At 43.6% G+C, this 26,945-nt stretch overlaps 1 protein-coding gene across 1 annotated transcript in view; it reads left to right on the forward strand.

Moving 5' to 3' along the window:
- Positions 1-26,945, forward strand: part of GAB2 (GRB2 associated binding protein 2) — a 177,938-nt gene that overhangs the window by 116,460 nt on the left and 34,533 nt on the right. The window contains exon 2 of the mRNA XM_018043071.1: positions 4,271-4,571. Within this exon, the coding sequence (XP_017898560.1) occupies positions 4,271-4,571 (301 nt within the window). The remainder of the gene's footprint in view (positions 1-4,270; positions 4,572-26,945) is intronic.

The following is a 26,945-nucleotide window of genomic DNA, read 5'->3' on the forward strand; positions in this document are numbered from 1 at the left end:
CTTTAAAAACTTCACCATGCTATCCACACACTTACATTATATACTTGCACCTGAGGCTTGCACACACACAAGTGCACACAGAGTTTTGTACACAGTGGCCTGGGCAAGATTTTAGGCAACTTACATCTATTTTCCTCAGCTCTGTCCTATACCTTAATCTTCACTTCCACTGAAAGCTTATTAGGCACCAGTTATATTCCCCTAACCTTCTAGATTCTGTCAGGAGTTCATGTAAGAAGATGTTTCAGTCTACGGCCATACCACCCTAAATGTGCCTGATCTCATCTGATCGTGAAAGCTAAGCAGGTTTCAGTTCAGTTCAGTCGCTCGGTCGTGTCCGACTCTCTGCAACCCCATGAATTGCAGCACGCCAGGCCTCCCTGTCCATCACCAACTCCTGGAGGTCACCCAAACTCTTGTCCATCGAGTCAGTGATGCCATCCAGCCATCTCATCCTCTGTTGTCCCCTTCTCCTCCTGCCCCCAATCCCTCCCAGCATCAGAGTCTTTTCCAGTGAGTCAACTCTTCACATGAGGTGGCCAAAGTATTGGAGTTTCAGCCTTAGAGTCGGTCCTTCCAAAGAACACCCAGGACTGATCTCCTTTAGGATGGACTGGTTGGATCTCCTTGCAGTCCAAGGGACTCTCAAGAGTCTTCTCCAACACCAGTTATCAGTAAATAAGTACTAGGTTAATTACTGAATCATTTTCTCCCATCCAGATATTAAGCAGGCCCTTGCTTAATACTTGGGTGGGAGAAAATGATTCAGTAATTAATCTAGTACCTATTTATTGATAACCACCTATGTGCCAGGCTCAACTGTAAACACGGAGAATATAGCATGGGATAAAAAGAACCAATACCTGCCCTCATGAAGTTTCCATTCTAGGAGCTGGGTAGAATCAGCAGCCATACGGTGTTGTAGGTGGTGTGCGTGCTGGTGAGATCAGCATAGCAGAGTAAGGGGGAGAGAGTGTGACGATTGGGCAGCCAGAAAAACAGTCTGTCCAGTAATGTGACATTTAAATAGTGACTTGATGGAGTACATAAGCAATGGGAATATCTGGCGAAGGAGTATTCCAGGCAGAGGGAACAGCCAGAGCAGAGACCCTGAGGCAGGAGTGTGTGGCCAGTGTGGCTCAAGCAGAATGGGCGCGGCAGAGAGGGGCAGGGCTGAGGTGAGAGTTGTGGGTGAGGGGGTGTTGCCCAGGGCTCACTGGCCACTGTGGGGACTTCAGCTTCTGCTCTGAGTGCAGTGGAAAGCCAGAGGACACTTAATACAGAGAAGTGCTATGCTCTGATTGACACCAGCTTCCACGTTGGGAACAGATTGCCAGATGAAAGCATAGAAGCAGGAAGGCGGCCGAACGGTGGACTTGACCAAGTGCGTAACAGTGGAGGTGTGGAGGAGTGACCGGGTTGTAAATGTGTTTTGAAACTGTTTGGACCAACAGGATTTGCTCTTGGGTTTGGGAGTTGATGACTGACATCCAGATTTTTGGCCTGAGCAGCTGGAAGGTTGGAGCTGCTCATAACTGAGATGGGAAACATTGCGGGAAGAACAGACTCGGAGGATGGGAAGAGCTCAGTTTAAAGGAAGTTTGTGATGCCAGGGCTTCCCAGATGGCTCAGTGGTTAAGAATCTGCCTTGCAAAGCAGGGGGCGCGGGTTCGAGCCCTGATTGGGTAGCTACGATCCCATGTGCCGTGGAGCAGGCCTGAGCGGTGTTGCCCCTGAGCCCTCGCGCACGACTAGAGAGTCCATGTATCTTGATGAAAGATGCCACGTGACACAGCAAAGCTTCCTCATGCCCCAGCTAAGACCTGATGCAGCCAGACAAATAAAATATGTTTTTAAAGAAAGATTTGAGATGCCTATTAGTGAGGAGCAGGTATGAGACTCTAGAGTTCTATAGATGGGTTTGGGCTGGAGCTATAAATTTGCGAATTACAGCAGTTAGATGACTTTTAAAGCTGTGAAATGAAATAGAATAACCTAAGAAGTGGATATAGGAAGCGGAGAGTCTAAGAACTGAGCATGGGGGCGTTCTAGCCTTTAGAAGTCAGGGAGATGAGGAGCAACCAGAACTGGAAGCTGAAAAAGAGAAGCTGGGAGGTAGGAAAATTGAGAGTGAGCACTGAAGCCAAATGAGGAAAATGCTTCAAAGAGAATGGAATAGTAAACTGTTCTCAGATGTTGCTGAGAGATCAAGTAAAATCCAAACGTTGCTTTGTGTTGAAGTCTTTAAGACCTCTGTTGAAGGAGATGGGGGTTGAGGGCAGCCTGCTTGTATTGCTTCCAAGAAAAGAATGGGAGGAGAGGAAACAACGATTAACACTGTAGAAATCTCTGAGGTTTTTCTGTAAAGAGGAGCAGAAAACTGGGCCATAGTTGGAAGGGAATGTGGGATCAAGTCAAACTTTTATTTATTTATTTTTTCTGAGATGGGACAAGTTGGTGTCCTGGTGGGAATGATCCTAGGAGGGAGGGAAGATGCAGTGATTGCCATATGCTGTCCCCATGTAGTGAGAGGGGGTGATGCTCTGGTGGAAGAAAGTGGGCCTTAGACTGGGTGAACCATCCATGCTGCACAGTAATAAACTGCTTTGCTATAATGCAGGCGGACTGGTAAATACGGGGATGGAACATGTGTAGATTCTCTTCTGCTTGCCTGTATAGTCTCATACCAAAGAGTGGAGGTGCTACAGCTTTAAATAGGGCAAGGTTCAGATGACTGCCAAGAGCAACAGAAAATCAGGGACCAGACAAATGTAGTAGACTGTTGCAGCAGGAGGGCTCACTTGAGCTTAAAGTGAGAGGAGCCAGCGTGGTTGTGTGATTTTCTCCAGCTCTGAACAGCTGAGTGGGAACAGGCAGAGTAGGCTAAGCATTAGACTTAGTCAAAGGTTATGGTTTCCCAGATAAAGAGAGGAAGAGAAGCAAGAGAATGATTATAATGATGGATCACAGGAACAAGGCAGGTGGAAGGAAGTGAGGATGGAGACAGAAGGGGAGAGTGCAAGGTGCCAGGATTCATGGAGTGAAGTCCCAGTGAGGTCTAAAGAACCGCGATGATCCTTGGCATCAGTGGCGCTTTAGGACAGAGGAGCTGGAAGGCTGCAGTCCATGGGGTCGCTGAGGGTCAGACATGACTGAGTGGCTTCACTTTCACTTTTCGCTTTCATGCATTGGAGAAGAAAAAGGCAACCTACTCCAGTGTTCTTGCCTGGAGAATCCCGGGGATGGTGGAGCCTGGTGGGCTGCCGTCGATGGGGTCGCACAGAGTCGGACACGACTGAAGTGACTTAGCAGCAGGGTTGCATCATAGTGCTTTGTGTGCAGTATAAGCCCTATAAGGTAGGTAGGACAGTTGGTGATGGTATCCTATTCTATAGATAAAGCAGGCTCCAAAGAGGTAAATAACTTTATGTGAAAATCACACAGCTAGTTGGTGGTGAAGCACAGACTCCACCCGAGGCTCTGTTTTATTTGTGATATCTTTTTACCACTTTGTGTGATGTCTGCTCACAGATTACTCGGTCTCATTGAAGACAGGGAATGTAGACAAACAACATAAGGAAATGTGTAACTGAGTGTTAAATTCTATAATATGGCATGACATAAGGAGTTTTATTCATTCAGTAATATATATTGAGTGCTTATTATGTACAGGGCTGTATTATAAATACTAGGGATATAGTATTATCCAGTATATATAGTGAATGAGATGGGGGAAATTCTGAAGTTTTGTGCTTCAGGGAAGTTTTAGAAGGGTTTCTGTGTGGTTCCTCCAAGGCATCATGACTGGGTAAAAAGCATCAGGTACTGAAAGCTTGGAAACTTTTTTCTCCGCTACTTGCTGTATGTTGCTTCAACTCAGTCTGTCTTAGTGGGGGACCCCCATCCATAAACTGAGATGTTATGGCTTTGCAAGTTCCCCCCTGACTAAAAGTCCTGTGAGTTTGAGGCTGTATTCTAGCTTAATGGAATAATTGTGTAAAGTGTTTTAGTCCTCATCTGACTTCTTGAAATGACGTATCTCATTTCATAGTGATAAGACCCTGTTTCAGTAATGAAATGCTGCACTAATGTGTATGCTAAAGTCATCCGCTGTTTTTTAAACTCTGGGAAAACACAAAAAGGAGACAGAGGCCACGCTCGGCTGGCAGGTGCACCAGTCCCCACCCTTAGCCTGGTGATATCTGAGGACCTGTGAAAAGCTTTGAATTGACTCATGACTTTCCCCCTCCTCTCACTCCTTCCCGTTCAGGCCTGGAAGAAACGCTGGTTTATCCTGCGGAGCGGCCGGATGAGTGGTGACCCCGACGTCCTGGAATACTACAAGAATGATCACTCCAAGAAGCCCCTGCGCATCATCAACCTGAACTTCTGCGAGCAGGTGGATGCAGGCCTGACCTTCAACAAGAAGGAGCTGCAGGACAGTTTCGTGTTCGACATCAAGACCAGCGAGCGCACCTTCTACCTGGTGGCCGAGACGGAGGAGGACATGAATAAGTGGGTCCAGAGCATCTGCCAGATCTGCGGCTTCAACCAGGCAGAAGAGAGCACAGGTACGAGACGCTTCTCAGCAGGGACCAGCTGCCTCCTGGCAGTGGCTGGGCCCCTGGGGCCAAGGGGACGGCCTTCAGACTCCTTGACCAGCAGGGCAGGCTTTAGCTGAAGGCTGTCCTCTGAGGTGGGGGAGAAGTAGGCAGAGGGGAAGAGTCTGAAGGGCTTGGCCACAGGGTAGAGGGCCTCCTAGCCCTGAGTCTGCTCATGTGGAAAGCAGGCATGTTGGGGTTATGATGAAGCTCGAGGTGCTGATGGTATTTCTTCAGGTACCTCCGCGCCACCCCGTGTCTCAGGCCTGCCCTTTCTCCCCTCAGCTCTCCAGCTCTCTGTGCCTGGTTAACCTGTCACCCACACACGGGCAGCTTGCACCTTGCTCTCTTCTTTGATCCATCCTCTATCCACTCCTGTTTCAGAACAACGTGCAGTTATACTTGCCGCTTTTCTGGCAAGGGGAGGTGTGGGATTCTTTGTGAGTACTGTTGATGCACAATCCACTGTTCTTTATATTTCCCTGGGAACGGACACATGAGAAGGGGGAGATTCTGACTTGTGTTCAGATTTTGTTAGCCTTCACAGAAAGAGTAGCTCACCATTTTTAAGTGAGGCTTCAGCTGCAGAAATGCTCTTTGCCATTTGTTTGGGTTCATCCACAACTCTAGGATGACTGAGGAGTAGGGTTCTTTTTGTGTGTGTGGCAGATGGAAAGCCTAAGTTAGTAGTTTCCTAAACCTGGTTACATATCAGAATTAAAGAGGAACATTTTTTAAATGTTGATGCTAGGGATCCATATCACATCAGTTAGCTAAGAATGTCAGGGGTGGGACCTAGGCATCAGTCTTTTAAAGGCTTCACACCAAGTGGCAAGGGTCTGGGGCTCAGCATCCATTTTCTGTAAATAATTGAAGGCCACATACAATCTCTGATTCCTATACCTGTTTTGTAAACTTCTTAGAACCCTTTAAAAACATGAAAACTGTTTCTAGCTCATCAACAACATCAGCCTCCTCTGGGAACCCATTAGAAATGAAGATTCTTAAGCCCCACCCCAGACTTAATGAATCAGAAACTCTGGAGGTGTTTTAACCAGCCCGCCAAGTAATCTGATGCATGGTTAAGTTTGAGAACCACTGATTCAGACTCTTACTATCAGAGTGGAGTTTATGGACGAGCAGCATCAACCTCTCCTGGGAACTTGTTACGAAGACAGAAGACTTCTACTCACTCAGACTTACAGGATCAGAATCTGCATATTTTTTTCAGTTTCTTATTCTGAAATAATGTTGAGCTTACAGAAGAGGTGCAGAAATTGTACAGCAAGTTCCCATGTACCTTTCATCCAGCTTTCCCTAACCTTAACATCTTTCTTAACCAGAGTATACTTGTCAAAATGTTGATTGGTACAAGACAGTCAGTTGCAGTGTATTGGGATTTCACTTGTTTTCCACCAGTGTCTTTATTCTGTTCAGGATTCAGTCCAGGATAGCATATTAGATTTGGTGGTTCTGCCTCTAGGGCCTCCAGTCTGGGATGCCAGTTTCTCAGTCTCTTGTTTTTCTTTGACCTTGACACTTTTAAGGCATACTGGCTAGATATTTTGTAGAATCTCCCTCAGTTTGAATTTGTATGATGTTTTTTCATGATCAGATTGAGGTTTGGGGGAGACTACCACAGAGGTAGTGTGCTTTTCTCTGCACGTTGTATCAGGAGACACATGGTATCAATATACCTTATTACTGGTCGTGTTGCCTTCATCACTTGGTTAAGATGGCATCTGACACCTTCTTCCCCTGTAAAGCTGCTACCTATGCTTTCACAGTTAATAAATATTTTGCAGGAAGTACTTTAATGGTGTGCAAATACCCCATTTCTGCTTAAAATTTTGCCCACTAATTTTAGCATTGATCAGTGAATCACGTTTGTAACCGTTATTACCATGGTATCCTAAGGAAATTTTCTATCTCCCTCTGAATTGTATTAAGATACTTAACGTAATTTGTAGGCACATTGAAATTTGAGAAGCTCTGGTCTGGATTATTTGTTCACAAACCTGGTGGGTCATCAGAATCACCCTAAAAACTTTCATCTTTTAAATTTATGGGTACTGATTCAGTAGGTCTGACTTAGGGCTGCAAAATAGTTTTAAGAAACTCCTATAGAATGGGAGGAATTATTTCCAAATCATATCTGATAAGGGTCTAGTATCTAGAATATAAAAAGAACTATTACATCTCAGTAATAGTTCAACAAAAAAAAATAACCTCATTTAAAAATAGGTAAAGGATCTGAATAGACATTATTCCAGAGAAGATATACAAATAACCAGTAAGCCCATGAGAAGATGCAAAGGTATTGGACATCCTTACTCATTAGGGAGATGTGAAACAAAACCACAATGAGATAACACTTCACACCCACTAGGATGACTGTAATCAAAATATGGACAGTGACCAGTGTTGGCAAGGATGTGAAGAAACATGCTTTGCTCATGCGTCCCACCTCATTTGTTGCTGGTAGGAATGTAAAATGGTACAAATGAACCTGCTTACAAAACGGAAATTGATTCACAGATACAGAAAACAAGCATACGGTTACCATGGAGGAAAGAAGGGTCATAAATTGGAGACTGAGACTGACGCCTGCCCACTATTGTGTATAAAAGATAGTAAGAACCTGCGGTATAGCACAGGAAACTCAGTTCAGGACTCTGCAGTGATCTGTATGGGTTTGGAGTCTAGAAGAGAGTGGATTTGTGTATTATGGATAGTTGATTCACTGTACAGCAGAAAGTAACACAACATTATAAAACAAATATACACCAATTTAAAAAATTGTGTGTGTGGATATATAATGTGATACATATATATGGTCACATTTTCATTGTCCATTCATTCCTCAGTGGACCTTTGGTTGTTTTCATGTCACTCCTACAGTGAATGATGCTGAAATGAACATGAGGGGGCCGATAACTCTTGCAGACAGTCATTTCAGTTGCTTCAGTGATATATCCAGAAGTGCAATTATCGGGTTATTTGGTTATTTTAATTTTCTGAGTAAAACCTCCATACTGTTTTGCATAGTGGCTGTACCAATTTATATTGCCACCTCCAGCCCACAAGGGTTCCCTTTCCCCATATCTCTGGTCACACTTACCACAGTCTTTTTGACACTAGCCATTTAACAGGTGTGAGATGGTATCTCATTGTGGTTTTGACTTTTTATTTGCATTTCTGTACCTGTTGACTATTCAGATATCTTCTTTGGAAAAAGGTCTATTCAGGTCCTCTGCCCATTTTTTAATCAGATTATTTGAGATTTTGCTATCAAATGATATGAGTTCTTTGTGTATTTTGGTTATTAACACCTTTCAGATATGAGGTTTGCAAGTATTTCTCTCCCGTTCCTGAGGCTGCTTTTTCGTTTTGGCAAAGCATCTGCTTACAATGCGGGAGACCTGGGTTCAAGCCCTGGGTCGGGAAGTTCCCCTGGAGAAGGAAATGGCAACCCACTCCAGGATTTCTGCCTGGAAAATCCCATGGACAGAGGAGCCCAGTAGGCTACAGTCCACAGGGTTGCAAAGAGTCAGACACGACTGGGCCACTCCACTCCACTTCACTTCACTGTGCAGGGCTTTGTAGTTTAATGTAGTTCTTCTTGTTTATTTTTGCTTTTTCTACTCGTGCTTTTGGTGTCACATCCAAAAAAAAAAAGTTGTTGCCAAGACCAATGTCAAAGAACTTTTCCTCTGTGTTGTCTATTAGGATGTTTATAGTTTCAGATCTTACATTTAAGTCTAATGCATTTCAAGTTAATTTTTGTGCATAATGTGAGATTGGTTTTTAATTTAATTTTTTTTTTTTGCATGTAAATATCTGGTTTTCCCAATACCATTTACTGAAGAGACTTTTCTCCTTTGAGTATTCTTGGCTCCTTTATGAAATATTGGCCATATACTAGGATTTTTTATTCTGTTCCACTTGTCTGTGTGTCTGTTTTTTTATTAATATGCCAGTACCATGCTGTTTTGATTACCATAGCTTTATAATATACTTTGACATCCAGAAGTGTGACCCCTCCAATTTTGTTCTTTCTCCACATTTCTTTGGCTATCTGGGATGATTTGTGGTTCCATATGAATTTTAGGATTGTTTTTTCTATTTTTGTAAAAAGTGCCATTGGAATCCTGATGAGGATTGCACTGAATCTGTAAATGGTTTTGGGTGGTATAGACATTTTAACAGTGCAGATTCATAAAATCCATGAGCACAAGTTGTCTTTACATTTATTTGTGTTGCAGTTCTTTATTTTTGAGCGAGGGGCCTTTGTCACTTTGCACTGGGCTCTGCAGATTATGTAGCTGATTGTGCCTGGACTAGATGTCCTTCCCTAAAACAATTCTTGTAATTTTTGTAGTTCTATTTTTTAAAGATTATTTTATAGGTTCTTTGTATTTCCATAAGAGTTTTGGAATTTTTTTCACCAATTTCTACTAGAAATTCTGTTTTATTTTGTTAGGGATTGTGTTGAACCCATAGGGCAAATTAGAGAAGACATTGAACCTTCCAGTACATAAAATGGTAAATCTGTTCTTTTAGATCTTCATTAACTTCGTTGGACAACATTTTCTATTTTTCAATATATAGGTTGTATGTATATTTAATTGGTTTTAATCAAGTATCTGGAGAAGGAAATGGCAGCGCACTCCAGTATTCTTGCCTGGAGAGTCCTGTGGACAGGTGAGCCTGGTGGGCTGCTGTCCATGGGGTCACACAGAGTCGGACACGACTGAGGCGACTTAGCTTGCAGGAATTCTGTGATATTCCTTGAGGAAGGATTATGAAGCCCCATTTTACTCTTAAATTCTTTGGTATAATGTTTGCTTCCTGGGTGGAATTTTTGGTTCCGCCTGACCAAATCTTTGTTATTACAGCTTTTATGGATTTTGTTTTTCATTTTACTTTTGATGGAGGAATAAAATGCTTACACCAAAAAAAAAGAAAAGAGAGAGAGAGGAAGAAAATAGGGAAGAGGTTTTTAAAAAGTAGGAGAAAAAATCCAGAGACCCTCTAGTCTCAAAGCTTTCATAAATTTGAGAAGTAAGTCCAAGGAATATATCAGATTTTAGGAAATATGTATAATGGGGTTGGGGAGGAGCCAGAAAGCAAGTTACTTTGAACTATTCTCTTGTGGGATTAGAGGTGTCTCTACAAAAAAAAAAAAAAAATTTATCCTTAAAATGTAGCAAAATTTATTCCTGGTGCAAATATCTTATTTTTAAAATCACATATTTTAAAAACAGTTACTGTCTGAATCCCTACTTTCACTATATAGAATTTAAGTACGACTCAGATTCAAATATGTAGAACTGCATCATCTGGGCCTACTTTCTTTTGGTAGGAATATTCGTTTGTTCGTTCCTACATTGTTCATTCACTCAGCAGATCTTTATGGAAGACTTATTCCCTGACAGTCCCCGTCATACCCACTGAGGCTACAGACCATAAAGGTGAACAGCAGGGTTCCAGCACTCGGACCTCAGAGTCTAGTGGAGGGAACAGACATAACCAGACAGCCCCAGGGAAGTTCTATAACAGAAGCATCGCCACAGATGGAGGCACCAGCCCACACACCACCGGCTCAGTGAGGGAAGGAAAAGGGGGAGAATATTAAGGAGGCGACAAGTAATCAAGTCAGTATTTTTCAACAGCTTTGTCTGTTAGACAGTATATTCCCTTTAACTTTTAACTTTTATAAGGGGTTATTTAATAGATATCTAGTGTGTTAATTATCAGAGCAAGAATATTAGTTGTCCATGATAGAGGTTTAGGATTCTTTGTGAGATCTTTCTGATGAAACCAAATGGGCTTTTCTTCCTCGGGTAGAATCTGGTATGTAACAAGATTCAGCCAAATAATAGGTTTTGTTTTAACTTAGAAGCTTTTCCTAAAAGTATATCTTATCTGTAAAACCCTCAGGTAAGGAGTGGAAGATTAATCATCTAAGTCAGTGTTTCTTTTAGAATCAGGATATGAGGAAAAGCAGGAAGGAAGTTAACATTTGACTACCTACTTTTGCTAAAGTGCTTTATTTCATTTAATCAACTGTGTTTCCATTTCTTTGAAATAAAAAAAAAAAAAAAACACCTGAGTGCTATTTCTTTTTCCATGCCTAACACTCCAGGACTAAAGCTCTTGTCTGTCATAACCATGCATTGGCCGGCTTCAGACAGACTCTGCACCCTCATCTGCCTAAGCTTCCTCCTAAACACAGCACCTCTCCTGTTGCTGGGGCTTACTCACCTGCCTCATGTGGGACGCATCCTGTACTCATAGGTAACCCTCAGTGACCACAAACGGAAATAATAGGAGCTGTGTATTGCGCATCTACCCTTTGTAAAATAGGGTATGTAAAATACATTCTTACTAGAAATGCACAGTAATCCTTTGAGGTAGCAATGATCTTGACTCACAGTCACGGCTAGAAAATGATGGAGCCGGGATTCTAGTCTAACCCAAGTCTGACTCTGCATTCTCACACACCGTCTCTTTGCCCTGGACCTCCTGGAATGTGAACATCAGCCAGACCAAGCCCTGTTGTTTTCGCCCCTGTGGATACCACATATTAGGTTGAAAGCACTCCTTGACCCCTTCCACCGGGATCCTGCAGCTGGCTCACATTTCCCGCCTTACCGGTCCATATTGCTGAAATCCTTGGGCTGGAATATTCCAAGAATTTAGTAACTTGTAGAGCTTTAATCCAGCCATCAATCTCTATTGGTGAATCTGTGGTGGGTGGGTGAGGGGGTGGCTGAGCTCACATCCCAACTCTGGGATGATGTGAAGAAGTCACTTGATTGAGGTCTGAGTTTCCTTTCTTCAAATAGAGAAAATCTTTTCACCCACCAGTTCTGTTTCTCTGTGAGCTTATCAGCACAGACCTTAGACCACTGGCAGCCCGTCATGTTTCATATTTCCCAATGGAGGATTCACATTGTATTCTATACAGAGGTGTCCCCAAGACCCATGCAGTCCATACCCTCACTTGCTGTTGGTCCTGTAGAAATTCCTTCCCACACAGAGCCTCCCTCAAGTACATATTCCTTGTTTCTTTAAAAAAAAAAAGTTGTGATGGGACCTGTCATTTAAAAAAAAAAAAACCTTGTGTTTTTCACTTTCAGCTGGAAGGAGTTCTGTGGCAGATGGAGTCTTTTTTTAATCCTTCTTGCCACCCCCAGCTTCTTTCTGCTACGACTCTCCAATTCCTCACATATTTCAGCCAAAAATGCTTAGGGTAAAACCTGCCTAGTATCAAGACCAAACCAAGAGTGACGCGGAGTCTGAATATCAAACCAAGGGTGGGGAAAACAGCCTCCTGATAGGAAACCAAGAACAACGCTCAGGAAGGAAAAACAGTTCCAAGAATGAGTATCAGGGTTTCAGGTCATATACGTGGAGCTGGCTTTTTGTTTGTTTGAGGAGGGGGTGTATGCGTGCATGCGTGCGTGCGTGTGTGTGTACACGTATGCACAAGCAACAGTAAGAACCCTGCCTTCTCTGGGAATCAAAACAGCCTTCAGTCCCCCGAGCACGGAGCAGAAAGCCGCTCTGAGCTGTGTTTACGAGCAGGCAGAGCCGAGACCTCACATTTGTGGCTCCATCATGGGCAGCTGTCCCTGACCAGATGTCCCACACACAAAAAGAACCAGCTACCAGTGCAGAGCTTGGATGAATTATTCATGGGCTCAGGAGTCATCGACTGCTTGGAAGCCCCCACCCCTTTGAATGCTCTGAGCCAAGAGCTTCTTGTCCCCGGTGGTCCCCACCTTCCTCTAACTCCTGCCCAGCCCCTCACTCTCATGCGCGCTCTGAGAGGCACACTGGCTGCCACTACCCATGTGCTCTAGACGTTGAATAAGCATCTCTTGGAGGTGTTACCATCTGTACTGTGGAGACGACTGTCCCTCACCGAGGGGTTGGGGGGAAGCTGGGAAGTGCATAGCTGTGCAGTGTGAGTGGCAGCCGCGTATTTCTCTGCTTTCCATGCAGGGCTTTTGGTGAATGTGACGATTTTTATATCTGAAGGTCAAGATGAACAGAATATGGTTTAAGTCCCTGTTGTTATTAGAGAACTGTACAACCTATAGAAACACTTACACGCAGTCTCCTTTGAGCATAAAGACACAAGAGAGGCAGGGATGCTAGCACGATCCCTGTTGCACAAGTAAGGAAGCTCAGGTTTAAAGGCACTGACATTCCCAAAGGAGCAGTGTCGCCGGGTCTAGAATCTTAAGAGCTTTAACTCCATCCCAGGACTGTGTGCGCTGATTCCTTTTCATTGATCCGAATCCCTTTTCACAGACCTGTTTTTTTAAATCAAACTTTAAACTTTTTGTTTTGTATTGAGGAATGGCCAATTAACAATGCTGTGATAGTTTCAAGTGAATACGAAGGGACTCAGCCTTGTATATACATGTATCCATTCTCCTCCAAACCCCACTCCGTCCAGACTGGTACATAACATTAAGTGGCGTTCCATGTACTCTACAGTAGGTCCTCGTTGGTTATCCATTTTAAATATAGCAGTCTGTACCTGATCTTCCCAAAGTCCCTAACTATCCCTTCTCCTCCCCATCAACCATAAGTTGGTTTTCTGAGTCCCTTTCTGTTTTGTAAGTTATTTTGTATCATTTGTTTGTAGACTCCACAGTAAGGAATATATGATACTTTTCCTTCTCTGTCTGACCGACTGCACTCAGTATGACAACCTCTAGGTCCGTCCTTGTTTCAGCAGATAGCATTATTCCATTCTTTTCAATGGCTGAGTGACAGTGCTCTGTATATGCGCGCCACAGCTGCTTTGTCCATTGCTCTCTCGATGGACGTGTGGGTTGCTCCTGCGTCTTGGCTGTTGTAAGCCGTGTAGTAGTGAACACCGGGGTGTGTGTGATCTCTCAGATCATGGTTTTCTCTGGATAGATGCTCAGGAGTGAGATCACAGGGTCCTACGGCAGCTCGATTTTTAGTTTTTGAAAGAACATCTATACTGTTCCCTATAGTCGCTGTACCAATTTACATTCCCATCAACAGTGTAAGAGGATTCCCTACTCTCCCTGCCCTCTCCGGCATTTTTTGTTTGTGGAGTGTTTTGAGGATAGCCATTCTGACAGATACGAGGTGGCATTTCATTGTAGTTTTGATTTACATTTCTCGAATTACTAGCGAAGTTTAACATCTTTTTCTTGTGCCCATTAGTATGTCCTCTTTGGAGAAATGTCTATTCACATCTTCTGCCCATTTTTTGGAGTGGGTTGTTTGTTTTGATACTGCTAAGGGTCATAACCTGTTTGTAAATTTTGGAGACTAATCCCTTATCGGTCACATCATTTGCAAATATTTTCTCCCAGTCTTTGGATTGTCTTTTCGTTTATTGTTTTCTTTGCTGTGCAGAAGCTTTTGAGTTTAAGTAGGTCCCATTTGTTTAGTTTTGTTTATTTCCATTTTTCTGGGAGATGGATTGAAAAAGATGTTATTGTGATTTATGTCAGAGAATGTTCTGCCTGTGTTTTCCTCTAGGTATTTTATAGTGTTGGGTTTCACATTTGGGTCTTTAACCCATTTTGAGCTTATTTTTGTGTATGGAGTTAAAGAATGATCTAATTTCATTTTTTCACATGTGGCTATCCAGTTTTCCCAGCACCAAATGTTGAAGAGACTGTCTTTCCAGCATTGAGTAGTCTTGCATCCTTTGTCATAAATTACTGTACCATAGGTGCATGAGCTTATTTCTAGGTTTTCTGCCCCATTCCATTGATTTATACTTTTTGCTGGTAGGTACCAACTGTTTTGATGACTGTAGCTTTGTAGTATAGTCTGAAGTCAGGGAGCCTGATTTGTCCAGCTCAGTTTTCTTTTTTGAGAATGCTTTGGCTATTCGAAGTCCTTTGTGTCCCCATACAGATTTTGAGATTTTTTTGTTATAGTTCTGTGAAAAATGCCATTGGTAATTTGATAGGGATTTCGCTGAATCTGTACATTGCCTTGGGTAGTATTGTCATTTGGGCAATAGTGATTCTTCTAATCTGTGAACATGGTATATCTATCCATCTGTTTATGTCTTCTTCAATTTCTTTCATTAGCATCTTTTAGTTTTCGGAATACAGGTCTTTTGCCTCCCTAAGTAGGTTTTTGTTTTTGGGTTTTTTTTTGATGTGATGGTAAATGGATTTGTTTCTTGAACTTCTCTTTCAGATTTTTTGTTGTTAGTGTATAGAAATGCAATCGATTTCTGTATATTAATTTTGTAACCTGCAGCTTCACCAAGTTCATTGATGGGTTCTAGTAGTTTTATAGTACATCTTTAGGATCGTCTGTGTGTAATATTATGTCATCTGCAAACAGTGGCAGTTTAACTTCTTTTCCAGTTTGGATTCCCTTTACTTCTTGTTCTCTGATTGCTATAGCTAGGTCTTCCAAAACTATGCTGAATAGAAGTGGTAAGAGTGGGCGTCCTTGTCTTGTTCATGATCTTAGAGGGAATGCTTTCAGCTTTTCACCATTGAGTATTATGTTAGCTATAGGTTTGTCATATATGGCCTTTATTATGTACCCTTTATGTCCACTTTCTGGAGAGTTTTTATCATAAATGGATGCTTAATTTTGTCAGAAGCTTTTTCTGCATCTGTTGAGATGATCATATGATTTTTATTCTTGAATTTCTTAATGTGGTATATCTCAATGATTGATTTACGTATGTTGAAAAATCCTTGCATACCTGAGATGAATCCCAGTTGATCATGGTGTATGATCTTTATGACGTATTGGTGGATACAGATGGCTAGTATTTTGTTGAGGATTTTTGCATCTATGTTCATCAGTGATATTGGCCTCGCACACCTGTTTATTGTGGCTGTTTGCAAATCACAAAATAGCCAGCAAGGAGGAGAAGCAAGAAATTGATATATCACTGAGAGCTATACATATGCAAAGTGCTATCTATGCACTAATATTAATCTCAAAGGGCTAAATTAGCAAGACAACATGATCCATCTCAAAGTAGCCAACAAACTACTGTGAACTAAAGCTCAGGGAGTTTAGATCGCCAGAGCCCCTTTTGCAACTCTTGAAGATTTTAAATAAGGCCAGAGCCTCCTCCATATCCTGTCTCTTATTGTAGCTTTTTCCCTTCTTAAACTCCCTGGCAGGAATTTCACGACAGTTGCATGACTAACTCTGTGGAAAGATGACCTTCCAGCCAACTGTTCTTTTATCTTCTGTCCCTACTAAAATTTTGGGTGAACCTGCTCCCCTTTAAGTATTTTGTAAATATTTGAAGAGCGAAAGTGTTAATCACTCAGTTGTGTTCAACTCTTTGTGACCCCACAGACTGTAGCCTGGCAGCCTCCTTTGTCCATGGAATTCTCCAGGCAAGAATACTGGAGTGGGTTGCCATCTCCTTCGCCAGGGGATCTTCCCAACCCAGGGGTCGAACCCGCGTCTCCTGTATTGCAGGCAGATTCTTCACTGTGTGAGCCACTAGGGAATCCCCATAAAATATGGAAACGTTTCACGAATTTGCATGTTGTCCTTGTGCAGGGGCCATAAACTTCTAGTAATCCATGAGTTTTCCCAGTAACTCTACAGCAGAATTATTTTTAAGTCCTGGTTCCCTCTGAGATGAAATGATACCCATCAATATGCTTTTGGGAAAGTCTTCAACCTCCAGTGGAGGAATATTATCAGGGTCTTCAAACAGCTCCTTCCTCTCCAGGGAGAATGATTAGTGCGTGAAAGGTCAGGCCCCCTTATTCCAGCTGGAATTCTCACAGCAGGGAGGGCTGTGATGGAGTCAGGCAGTCCACTCAGATGCCTTCTGGTGACCTTGGTCCTTCCCCCTCACACAGGGAGTGGTGCCAAGGGAGAAGCAGGGGTTAGAGCGAAAAGCTGGGAGTAGACAAGGCTGGGGAGGGAAGAAGGGAGGTCCTTTCTTGGAGACCTCACCCTGTCTCTCTTCTCGTTTCTGGGAGGACCTTTTCCTCCCTTGTTCCCTCCCCTACCTTTTGTATTTTGCCTTTTTAAACTGAGTTCAGATCTCTCACTCCTCTGGGGGACCTTTTTGGGAAGCTTAGAGCAAATGTGGGAGGTGGTAGGCAGCTTCCCTCCCAGACTGACACAGGTCCCTTGAGGAGCGAAGATCAGAGTGAAGACTGACCCAGGCCCCAGCCCAGAGGCGGAGGCAGATGTCTGAATCACCCACCCTTTTTTTCCAGAGACAATGAGGAAAATAAACATCCAGACCAGTTTCCAGCCAGATCTGAAGTCCTCAAGCCTTATTTTGAAAAAGAAAATGTTATTCTAAATAACCCTGAAATATCAGACCTTCCTCGATTTTTTGTTTGTTTGTTGTTTTTTGTCCACAGCTGGGTCTGGTCAACCCTGAGAGTAGGCTCTGAGCTGGGACATGAACTCCATAAAATCCACACAGACACTTTTGCATTGCCCTGGAACAGGCTTCAGCCCTGACTTGCAGCAAAGTCCAGACCCTCTGGAGGAGGAAAGGGAGACAGAGGAAACCTGACCCTCTTCCCTTCGTTCTAAGCCTTGATGCTCCTTCCTGCTTTCCCTTGTGTACCAGAAACTCCCCCTCAGCACCCCAGCCAGCCAGCTTAGATTAAGTCTAATGTTACCTGCCAAACCCACAGACAGTTAGAAATGAGAGCGCCTCACCCCAGCTCCTCAACACCAGGAGCTTTGGATAACTTCCAGACATCCCATGAGATGCTCCCCCCTTTCCTGTTCTTTGAATATTTCTAATTATCTCTAGTAAAAGAGGGTAATAAATTATTGTGGAATTGGTCCCAGATCAGACTCCAAAGCCCAGCATAACTCTAATTTTTGGCTAAAGGTAGAATTAGGACTTTGAATTTAGTGGTAAGGTCACCTTGGACCTCCGAAGCTCTTGGTTATGGTTAAAACATCCAGCTATGTAGAGTTCTGCCCAGGATTTTGAACTCTGCAAAATCAGTAGGTACGGTCATCTTTCTCTGAGATCTTAATTGGGAGTCAAAGTCCTGGTTTTTAATTTCAACTTTGTTACTGAATTCGGTGTGTAGCTCTTGGTTTCTTCAACAGTAAACTAGGAGCTTGGGTATCAGTGATTTTCAAACTTTTTTTTCTTTTTTTTGCAATGCTTGTTAACTAAATCTTACATGGACACAGTATGTGAAACAGGCAAGGAGGAGCTGTTCTAAATGTCGCAGGGGAGGTGGAGTCAAGCACTGTAAGCTGGCGTTGGACCCAGATGGCCTGCCCCTCCTTCTCGCCCTTGGCCTGGGAAGGCTGGAACACAGTGCAGAAATACTGGTCTGCAGCAGACATTGCCAAACAAGGTCCCACAGACCAGTGCTGAGCTGTGAAAAGTGTCCTCAGTCCACAACAAAAACAAACAACATACTGAGGATGTAGTCAGTTTTCATAAGACTAAATGTAGTCAGATTTCATAACTTCCCTTTATTCAGAGATTCTCTTCTTACAGCTGTGCGTGTTTGTTAAAGTGTCCTTGTGTGTGTGTGTGTGTGAAATGACAGTTACAGTAAACAAGGGCTTTTCCATATTCACAATAAAAAGTTGTGACCCCTGTGTGTCAGGTTTTTAAAGTGCACAAAGAAACAAACAGGCAGTGTTTTCACTCCTCCATGAGATGGGAAAGTCTGGGGAGTGGTGATCTGGAGGTTACGTGGTGTCAGGATCTCCCAGCTCCCAGCCTCTGCTTCTGTACTCACGGCCGGAGGCCTTCGGACTCTGCCTTCCCATTGAGGCCCACCCTGCAGCCCCGCCTGGAGTCAGGGCTTTGGGATTCTTCATCCTTTTTGCTCAGTCCTGACCTTCATTTTGCATGCAAACTAAGGTCGGCCCTGGGACTTGGTCTACTTTTCCTATTCTTAAGTCATTTCCTGTTAACCTGACTGTCATCTCGAATGCCACCTAGGCCTGTACCCTCTCCTGCCTTTATTTAGCCCCTCTCTTACCCGAACCAGTAAGCCAGTGGCTGGAGCCCGTCTACCCAGTGGCTGACTCCCAGGTGGCCAGTGGTCTGCCTGAATTTCTGAAGAAAATCCGCTTCTGCTTTCCCTAAACATGCTTCCTCCTCCTCTTGGCCTCTACTGCCCACGTGGCTGGGTGATACCCAGTTTCTGTTCTACGTTCACTCACTCAGCACGCTGAGTACCTGTTTTTGGGTCGCATTCTAGGGTCACGTGCCAGAGAAGAGCTTAAGCCGTGATCTCGCTCTCGGTGCCCTCACGAGCCTTATCAAGTCCTCCAGCTGATGTTGTTTCTGCCATACTGCCCCTGGAGCCCTTCTTAGTGACTGCCTGCCTCCTCTGTGTTAGTACCACAGTCTGGGGCACTCTGGGGCCCCCAGTCTTCATCAAGATTTGCCTGCCTTTAACTGAACTCTGCCTTGGCCATATGCCAGAATATGACTAACAGATTTTGTTTTTTTAATTGAGGTTAACCTCAAGTGTGAAAAGAAAAAGTTTTTTTCAGACTTCTGACTTTAATTTCAATATCAAGCCCCTATCTGGCTAGTGATAGAAATTGAAGTTTTAATCAACTTAGGTTAAAACCCATCAATACAGGATTTTCTCAGTTACTTCAGGTTTCTCGCTTTTTTCCCTCACATAAATAGAAATAAATAACCAGATATTCATTTTTCCATCTCTTTATTGAATTATAATTAACAAAGCCGTATATATTTAAAGTGTACGTCATGACTATTTGGTATATGCAAACACTATAAAATGATTACCAATCAGGGTAATTAACACATCTCCCACCTCAAAGTTCAGCTTTCTCTTGCTGTCTCTGTGGGCTGCATATTCAAGTTCCCAGGAGCTTAGGGAACTGAAACTAATTCGCCAAGGCTAGAGCACAGAGTCTGGGAATGAGGGGAGACTGAGAGACCCTTCTCTCTTTCTGTCACCACATCAGTAGAGACGCATAGTAGCTGGCCAGTGATGATTCAAATGAATGATTTGGTTATAGCGTTTGCTTATAACTTTCTAAATAGTTATAATTATATAAAATGACAGTTTGAAAATTACAGTTTACTTCCAAACATTGTTTGGAGAAATTCCCTGTTGGGGGTGGGGGGGCGGCCAAAAAGAAGCGTCAAGAAATGCTAACCTTATTAACAGTACATAGAGTCTAAAATTCTGTATAAAACAGTGGTATACAATGAAAAAGGACAGCAAAAAAAAAAGGGGAAAAATTCAAAATGGATGATGTTCTAGCTAATCTGAAAAGACAGGACATGCCAATGACCTGAGCTTTATTTTATAAACGTATCACTTATTTATTGTTTGTGTTTATTTCCCACCTCCTCACTCCTTTTGTGGGTGAGATCAGTGGACAGATTCTTCATAACTTGTGAATCATAATAGCCAAAACACTCAGCCAGGACAGAGAAGGGAGTAGATTTCATAGACTGAGAAAATTCTAGAATATGAGCTCTTGAAGGGCCCTTAGAGGGTGTTTAGTTCCACGCTCCTCAGATGACAGTGTCTGGAGGTCAGGAAAGGGGAGCTAATTTGCTCAAGATCATACAGCTAACTGGCAAGGTTAGAAATGAAACCCAGGCTTCACCTCTCACTTGTGTGATGAATATATATGTATATATGCATATCTGTGTGTATATACATACATACATACACACCAGTTCGGAAGATCGATTTAGTAAAGAGCAAAGAGCACAGGTCTTGAATTCATAAGTACATGAATCCACAGCATTGATGAGTTCAGTCTTAACATGGTCTTGGGCAAGTCAGTTTACTTTTTTGAGCCTCAATTTCTACATCAGTACAATAGAAACAAGTCATTCTTCGCAAGACTATTATAAAGATCATACAGTCATTTGCTCAGTCAGGTCCCCATGGATTGCAACATGCCAAGCTTCCCTGTCCATCATCAACTTCCAGAGCTTACTCAAACTCATGTCCATCAAGTCAGTGATGCCATCCAACCCTCTCATCCTCTGTCATCCCTTTCTCCTCCTGCCTTCAATCTTCCCAGCATCAGGGTCTTTTCCAGTGAGTCAGTTCTTCACATCAAGTAGCCAAAGTACTGGAGTTTCAGCTTTAGCATCAGTCCTTCCAATGAATATTCAAGTTTGATTTCCTTTAGGATTGACTGGTTTGATCTCCTTGCAGTCCAAGGGATTCTCACAGGTCTTATACAGCACCACAGTTCAAAAGCATCAATTCTTCAGTGCTCAGCTTTCTTTATGGTCCAACTCTCACATCCATACATGACTACTGGAAAAACCATAGCTTTGACTAGACGGACCTTTGTCAACAAAGTAATGTCTCTGCTTTTTATATGCTGTCTAGGTTGGTCATAGCTTTTCTTCCAAGGAGCAAGCGTCTTTTAATTTCATGGCTGCAGTCACCACCTGCAGTGATTTTGGAGCCCAAGAAAATAAAATCTGTCACTGTTTCCATTGTTTTCCCATCTATTTGCCACATAGTGATGGGACCGGATGCCATGATCTTTGTTTTTTGAATGTTGAGCTTTAAGCCAGCTTTGTCACTCTCCTCTTTCACTTTCTTTTTTTTTTTAATTTTTATTTTTACTTTATTTTACTTTACAATACTGTATTGGTTTTGCCATACATTGACTTGAATCCACCACGGATGTACACGCGTTCCCAAACATGCACCCCCCTCCCACCTCCCTCCCCATAACATCTCTGTGGGTCATCCCCATGCACCAGCCCCAAGCATGCTGTATCCTGCGTCGGACATAGACTGGCGATTCAATTCTTACATGATAGTATACATGTTTCAATGCCATTCTCCCAAATCATCCCACCCTCTCCCTCTCCCTCTGAGTCCAAAAGTCCGTTATACACATCTGTGTCTTTTTTGCTGTCTTGCATACAAGGTCGTCATTGCCATCTTTCTAAGTTTCATATATATGTGTTAGTATACTGTATTGGTGTTTTCCTCTTTCACTTTCATCAAGAGACTCTTTAGTTCCTCTTCACTTTCTGCCGTAAGGGTGGTATCATCTGCATATCTGAGGTTTCTGATATTTCTCCTGGTGATCTTGATTCCAGGTTGTGCTTCATCAAGCCCAATGTTTTGCATGATGTACTCTGCATATAAGTTAAATAAGTAGGGTGACAATATGCAGCCTTGACGTACTCCTTTCCCAGTTTGGAAGCAGTCCATTATTCCATGTCCAGTTCTAACTGTTGCTTCTAGACCTGCATGCAGATTTCTCAGGAGGCAGGTCAGGTGGTCTGGTATTCCCATCTCTGAGCATTCTTTAAGATTATCTAAGAATCCACTTAAACCATACAGCGTGGTGTTTGGTGCCTGATAGCATTGTATTGTGCCCGTGCTCAGTCGTCTGCAACTCTTTGAGATGCCATGGCTTATAGCCCGCCAGGCTCCTCTGTCCATGGGATTCTCCAGGCAAGCATACTGGAGTGGGTTGCCATTTCCTTCTCCAGAGGATCTTCCTGACCCAGAGATCAACCTGCGTCTCCTGTGTCTCCTGCATTGGCAGGCAGATTCTTTACCACTGGTGCCATCTGGGAAGCCATTGGTACATGATAAGTACACATTAAATATCTGTGGGGTATATAGCTAATAAATTGTTGCAGCCTTCTCTGTGATCTTCAAAGCAGCCCTTTGAGTGTGTATAGCATGTTATTCTTTGTCATTGTTGTTGTTCAGTCGCTCAGTCATGTCCAACTCTTTGCAACCCCGTGGACTGCAGCACATCAGACTCCTCTGTCCTTCACTGTCTCGCAGAGTTTGCTGAAATTCATGTCCATCAAGTTGGTGATGCCATCCAACCATCTCATCCTCTGCTGCCCCCTTCTCCTCCTGCTCTCAATCTTTCCCAGAATCAGGGTCTTTTCCAGTGAGTCAGCTCTTCGCATCAGGTGGGCAAAGTATTGGAGCTTTAACTTCAGCATCAGTCCTTCCAATGAATATTCAGGGTTGATTTCCTGGTTTGATCTCCAAAGGACTCTCAAGAGTCTTATCTCCCCCAAAACAAAACATTCTAAATAACACTATCTCTGTTTTGCCTAAGTTCAGAAACACTTTTACCGTGTGTGATTTATATGTTTACCATACAAACTTTGCTGACTTTCTTAATTTGAAATGCATTATACTTAAGTTACTGAGATGCTCAAAAACAAAGGTGTCTCTTTAAATGTACGACTACTATCAAAGAGAGATCTTTACATAGAGCTTACCTTGTAGGAGGCAGTGTTCAAAGCATTTCACAGGTCTTAACTCATAATCTTATGAGGTAGACATCTATTACAGTGAAGTCTCCTCCATACAAATGAGTTCTATTCTGAGAGCACATTAATAAGTCCAGTTTGTGCATAAGTCCAACAAAGTTAGCCTAGGTACCCAACTAACACAATTGGCTACATAGCGCTGTACTATGTCTATATAAGTCTATAATAGTCTAATAAGTCTATAATAGTTTTCACATAAATAATACATACCAGAAAAACACAAAAATAAAACATTTTTAATCTTACAGTCCAGTACCTTGAAAAGCACAGTGCTACAGTACAGCAGCTGACATACAGGGGCTGGCATCAAGTGAACGGGCAAGAAGAGTTACTGACTAGAGGAGGTGGGAGATGGTAGAGCTGAAGGATCGTCAGCAGTAGGAGACGGGGACAGGCTGCACCACTCATGCCTGATGTTAATGGCTCAGGTTCTGGTTCCTTGCTGGAGTCAACCCTGTCAACCCTCTTGAAAAAAACGATACAGTGATGCCTGGGTAGTAGCTCTTTTTTTCTCAGCATAGACGACACGGTAGCTCTGGGTTGCGTCCTGAACAGCTGCCGCAGCCTGGTCTATATTCGGGTCTTGCGCCTCAAAAACTGACTGTGCCTTCTCAGACAAAGAAAACCCCCTGCCATTTCCTGCATTGTGAATCCCTTCACTAATTCTTCTTGTCTGTCTTCATCCTTTCTCTGGGCCTCCAGTTCCGTCAGGTCTTCATCAGTAAGCTCCTCGGGTTACATAGCAAGCAGTTCAGTGGAGTCATCCTCTTGCAGACCTAGCTGGAAATGAAGCTGCTCTGCTGCTGTGCTCTGTACAGTAAAGCACACAAAAGCACCCCCACTCGTAGAGGATGCACTCGCTCACGGCGTACACCAGCCAGAGGAACTAACTTACGGGATTGGACAGACGAATGCATAGTCACACCTTTGAAAGTTCAAGGTTGAAGGTTCATATGTAGGGACCTTACTGTCTTAGTCTCACTTTACAGATGAAGAAACTAAGGCACAGAGAGGCTCAGATTTCCCTGGTTCTTACAACTGCTAATTAAAGAACTTGGGATTCAGGCACAGACAACCTGGCTCCAGAATCCATGTTCCTAATAATTAAACCGTACCCTGAAATTCTAGATACTGTTCCTTGCTTCATGCTGTCACAGTGCCTGGGTGGGGTCCTCAGCGCGCGTATGATGACCTGGGGAGACCCACTGCCGTCTCTGCTCCTTTGTGATGACCTTCTCTGGCTTTGCCTTTGTAGCTTCTTTCCTTACATTCCTTTAAGAGAGTATCACACAGAGCTCTTACTGCTTTTATTTTCAGCGTAAGCCACCTCTTCTTGATTGTCCTAAACCATATTTTCAGCTTTCTCTGAATCTAAGACATATTCCCTCATGCCCACTAGAGTCCACATAACTGTAAAGAGAGCTCAGAGGCCAGCTATGGGGATTGGTCATCGGTGGACACATTTTCTCATCAGATTCCTCAGAGCAGTGGCCCTCTGGACAAAGGTACCAAGGACATAATTCTCAGATGATTGTTCTTGGTAGAAAAAGTTCTGGCGTGGAGGACTGGCCTGTGATTCTGGGTCTGTGGTTTACTTGCAGAATGAACCTGGGCCAACCAGATGTTCATCAAACTCTTTTAGACACTGGGTATGTTGGTTCAGGTTCTCCAAGAAGCTGCTGTCAAGATGCATTTAGATGTGCAAGAGACTTACTGGGGGAGATGCCTGTGAAGGATGCTGGGAATGACACTGAGAAAGGAAGAAGGCCCTCACTGGGCTGCAGGTCCAACCCCAGTGATGGAGAGAAGGAAGGAGGGAGGATTAGAGCATAGTGCAGGTCTACGACAGCTTCGGGCTGGTCACTGGAAAGTCTCAAGCCAAGGTTTCCCGTGGAAGGAGTCCCATTTCCTCCTGGGAACAGGCTGGTGTTGGTCCTCCGGCCACTCTTTGTCAGTGGATGAGAACAGCACAGGGGGAGATAAGGGGTGCAGAGGGCCAACAGCTGGGGCTGTTAGAGAGTGTGCTGCCCACATCAGGAGGTCTGAGAGGCCTGTTTTTATGGCCACCATACTGAAGCACCAGCGATGCCTCACATGAGGTGAAATCGTAGTAATAAGTGCTTTGATGAAAAGGAGACACAGTGATGTGATAAAGAGTGACTGGAACTACCATGTGCAAAATAGGTAGCTAGTGGAAAGCTACTGTGTAGCACGGAGAGCTCAGCTCAGTGCTCTGTGCTGACCTACAGGGGTGGGGTGGGGAGACCCACGGAGGGGAGATATATATATGCATGTCTACACACTCATGTGTAGCTGATGTGCTTCTGTGTACAGCAGAAGCTGACACAACGTTGTAAAGCAACTCTAACCCCCCTCCCCAGCACCCCTAGAAACACACGAGATCTCTATGCAGAAAATGACATCTGTGCAGCTGTGATATGGAAGAAGAAATGGTGAAGGGTCAGGGAAAAAAAAAAAAAAAATGGTGCTCTTTCCCAAGTCTGGCAGCATAAATCACTCCTGTTATTCTCTTATACCTTCTGATTCTGTATGCTGACCGGCAGCTAGCTTGTTGTTTGTGCCCCAAGGTATGCTAAAATGAAAATGAATATGATTTCTTATAATTATATTCATGAGCTCTCCAAACTGGCTTTTCTTGTGGTTCTTTCTCTTGATTATTCCAAAGCATAAGTTTAGGATTCACTGGTCTAGGTTTCAACCCACTTCTGTATCCTTAGTGACAAACTTAAATTAGATACTAAGATTTTTGAGAGAGGACATGATTGTACAAACCAGACCGAGAATTACTAGTCTAGGGGCTGGCAGACTTTCTCTGAAGGGCCAGATAGTCAATATTGTAGGCTTTACCACCTGTACGTTCTTTGTCACAAGGACTCCACTTTGCATATAAGCAGCCATAAACAATATGTACATGAATAGGGGTAAAACTTTTATTTATAAAGTCAGGCAGTGGACCAGATTTAACTTATGGTCCTTAGTTTGCCAACTCCTGTTCTAGTGTGATAATAATATGCCTTGGCAAGCCTGCTCAGATCCATGTACATATGGTCGTAGTATGCGGGCCCTCCTGGGGATGTTAGAAAAAAATAACTCTTCCTTTTGGATCCCAGTGGGGAAAAAATGAGGATTGCTGAGGCATCAAGACACAAGAGTGGAAGATGAGTAGGGAAGCTCAAGCAGCGAAGCTAGGAAATTGTTATGACCCCAGGACTGGAGGCCATGGCTGAGAAAGAGCTGCCAGCGGGAAGTTGAATCCTGCCAGGCTCTCTGCCTGCTGCCCTCTGCCACCACGGGAAGGCCAGAGGACCAGTCCTGCCTCTATAACCAAACCCTGACGGTCTGCACACGCAGTCCATACAGCAGGTGACCCCCTAATGGAGTGTGGAGGGAGAGGTCTCCTTTGTGGAGCACTGACCCACAGGCACTGGGGCCAAACCTACAGGGAGGCCAAACCTCTGGAGTCCCTGGGCCAAACCTACAGGGAGCTGTCAGTACCAATTCTACCCGTTAGGACGCAGATTCAGATGCCGTTCCTAGGTTCCACAGCTGAGATTCCAGTTTCAGAACCCACGTTCCTTTCCCCGAACCATGCTGCCTCTCCTGAAAACACAGTTCTGGGTCAAGTAATGCTGTGGATCTGAGAATTCCCTCGGCAAGCTGGAGCTCTTAGAATCCCAGCCTCCCCATCCAGACTTGAGCAGTTCCAGGAATTGTTCTTGTAATTGTTGCCACTGCTAATGATTCTTGATAAACTCCCATTATTAACGTCTGACACTCATGGTTCATGCTGGTGGCCAGTTGTCTCTTAGTGAGAGCCACTGTCAGAGAAAGGGGAAACTTGCCTCTTGTGGAGTTGGCTAGTTTAAAAATACAGCGATATGGTTTCAGTATTTCAATGGAAAGGTCGCAAAGGTCAAATGCATCATTGACGTGTGAGCTTATGGCGCCCACTAGATGGATTGATTCTCATGGGAATACTAATGGGTTCCCAAAGTTCCTTGGGGGAAGGGAGAAGTGCTGCCCTGAGCATAAATTTG

The sequence above is a fragment of the Capra hircus genome, chromosome 29 (genome assembly GCF_001704415.2).
Source record: "Capra hircus breed San Clemente chromosome 29, ASM170441v1, whole genome shotgun sequence".
In the NCBI taxonomy this organism is placed as follows: domain Eukaryota; kingdom Metazoa; phylum Chordata; class Mammalia; order Artiodactyla; family Bovidae; genus Capra; species Capra hircus.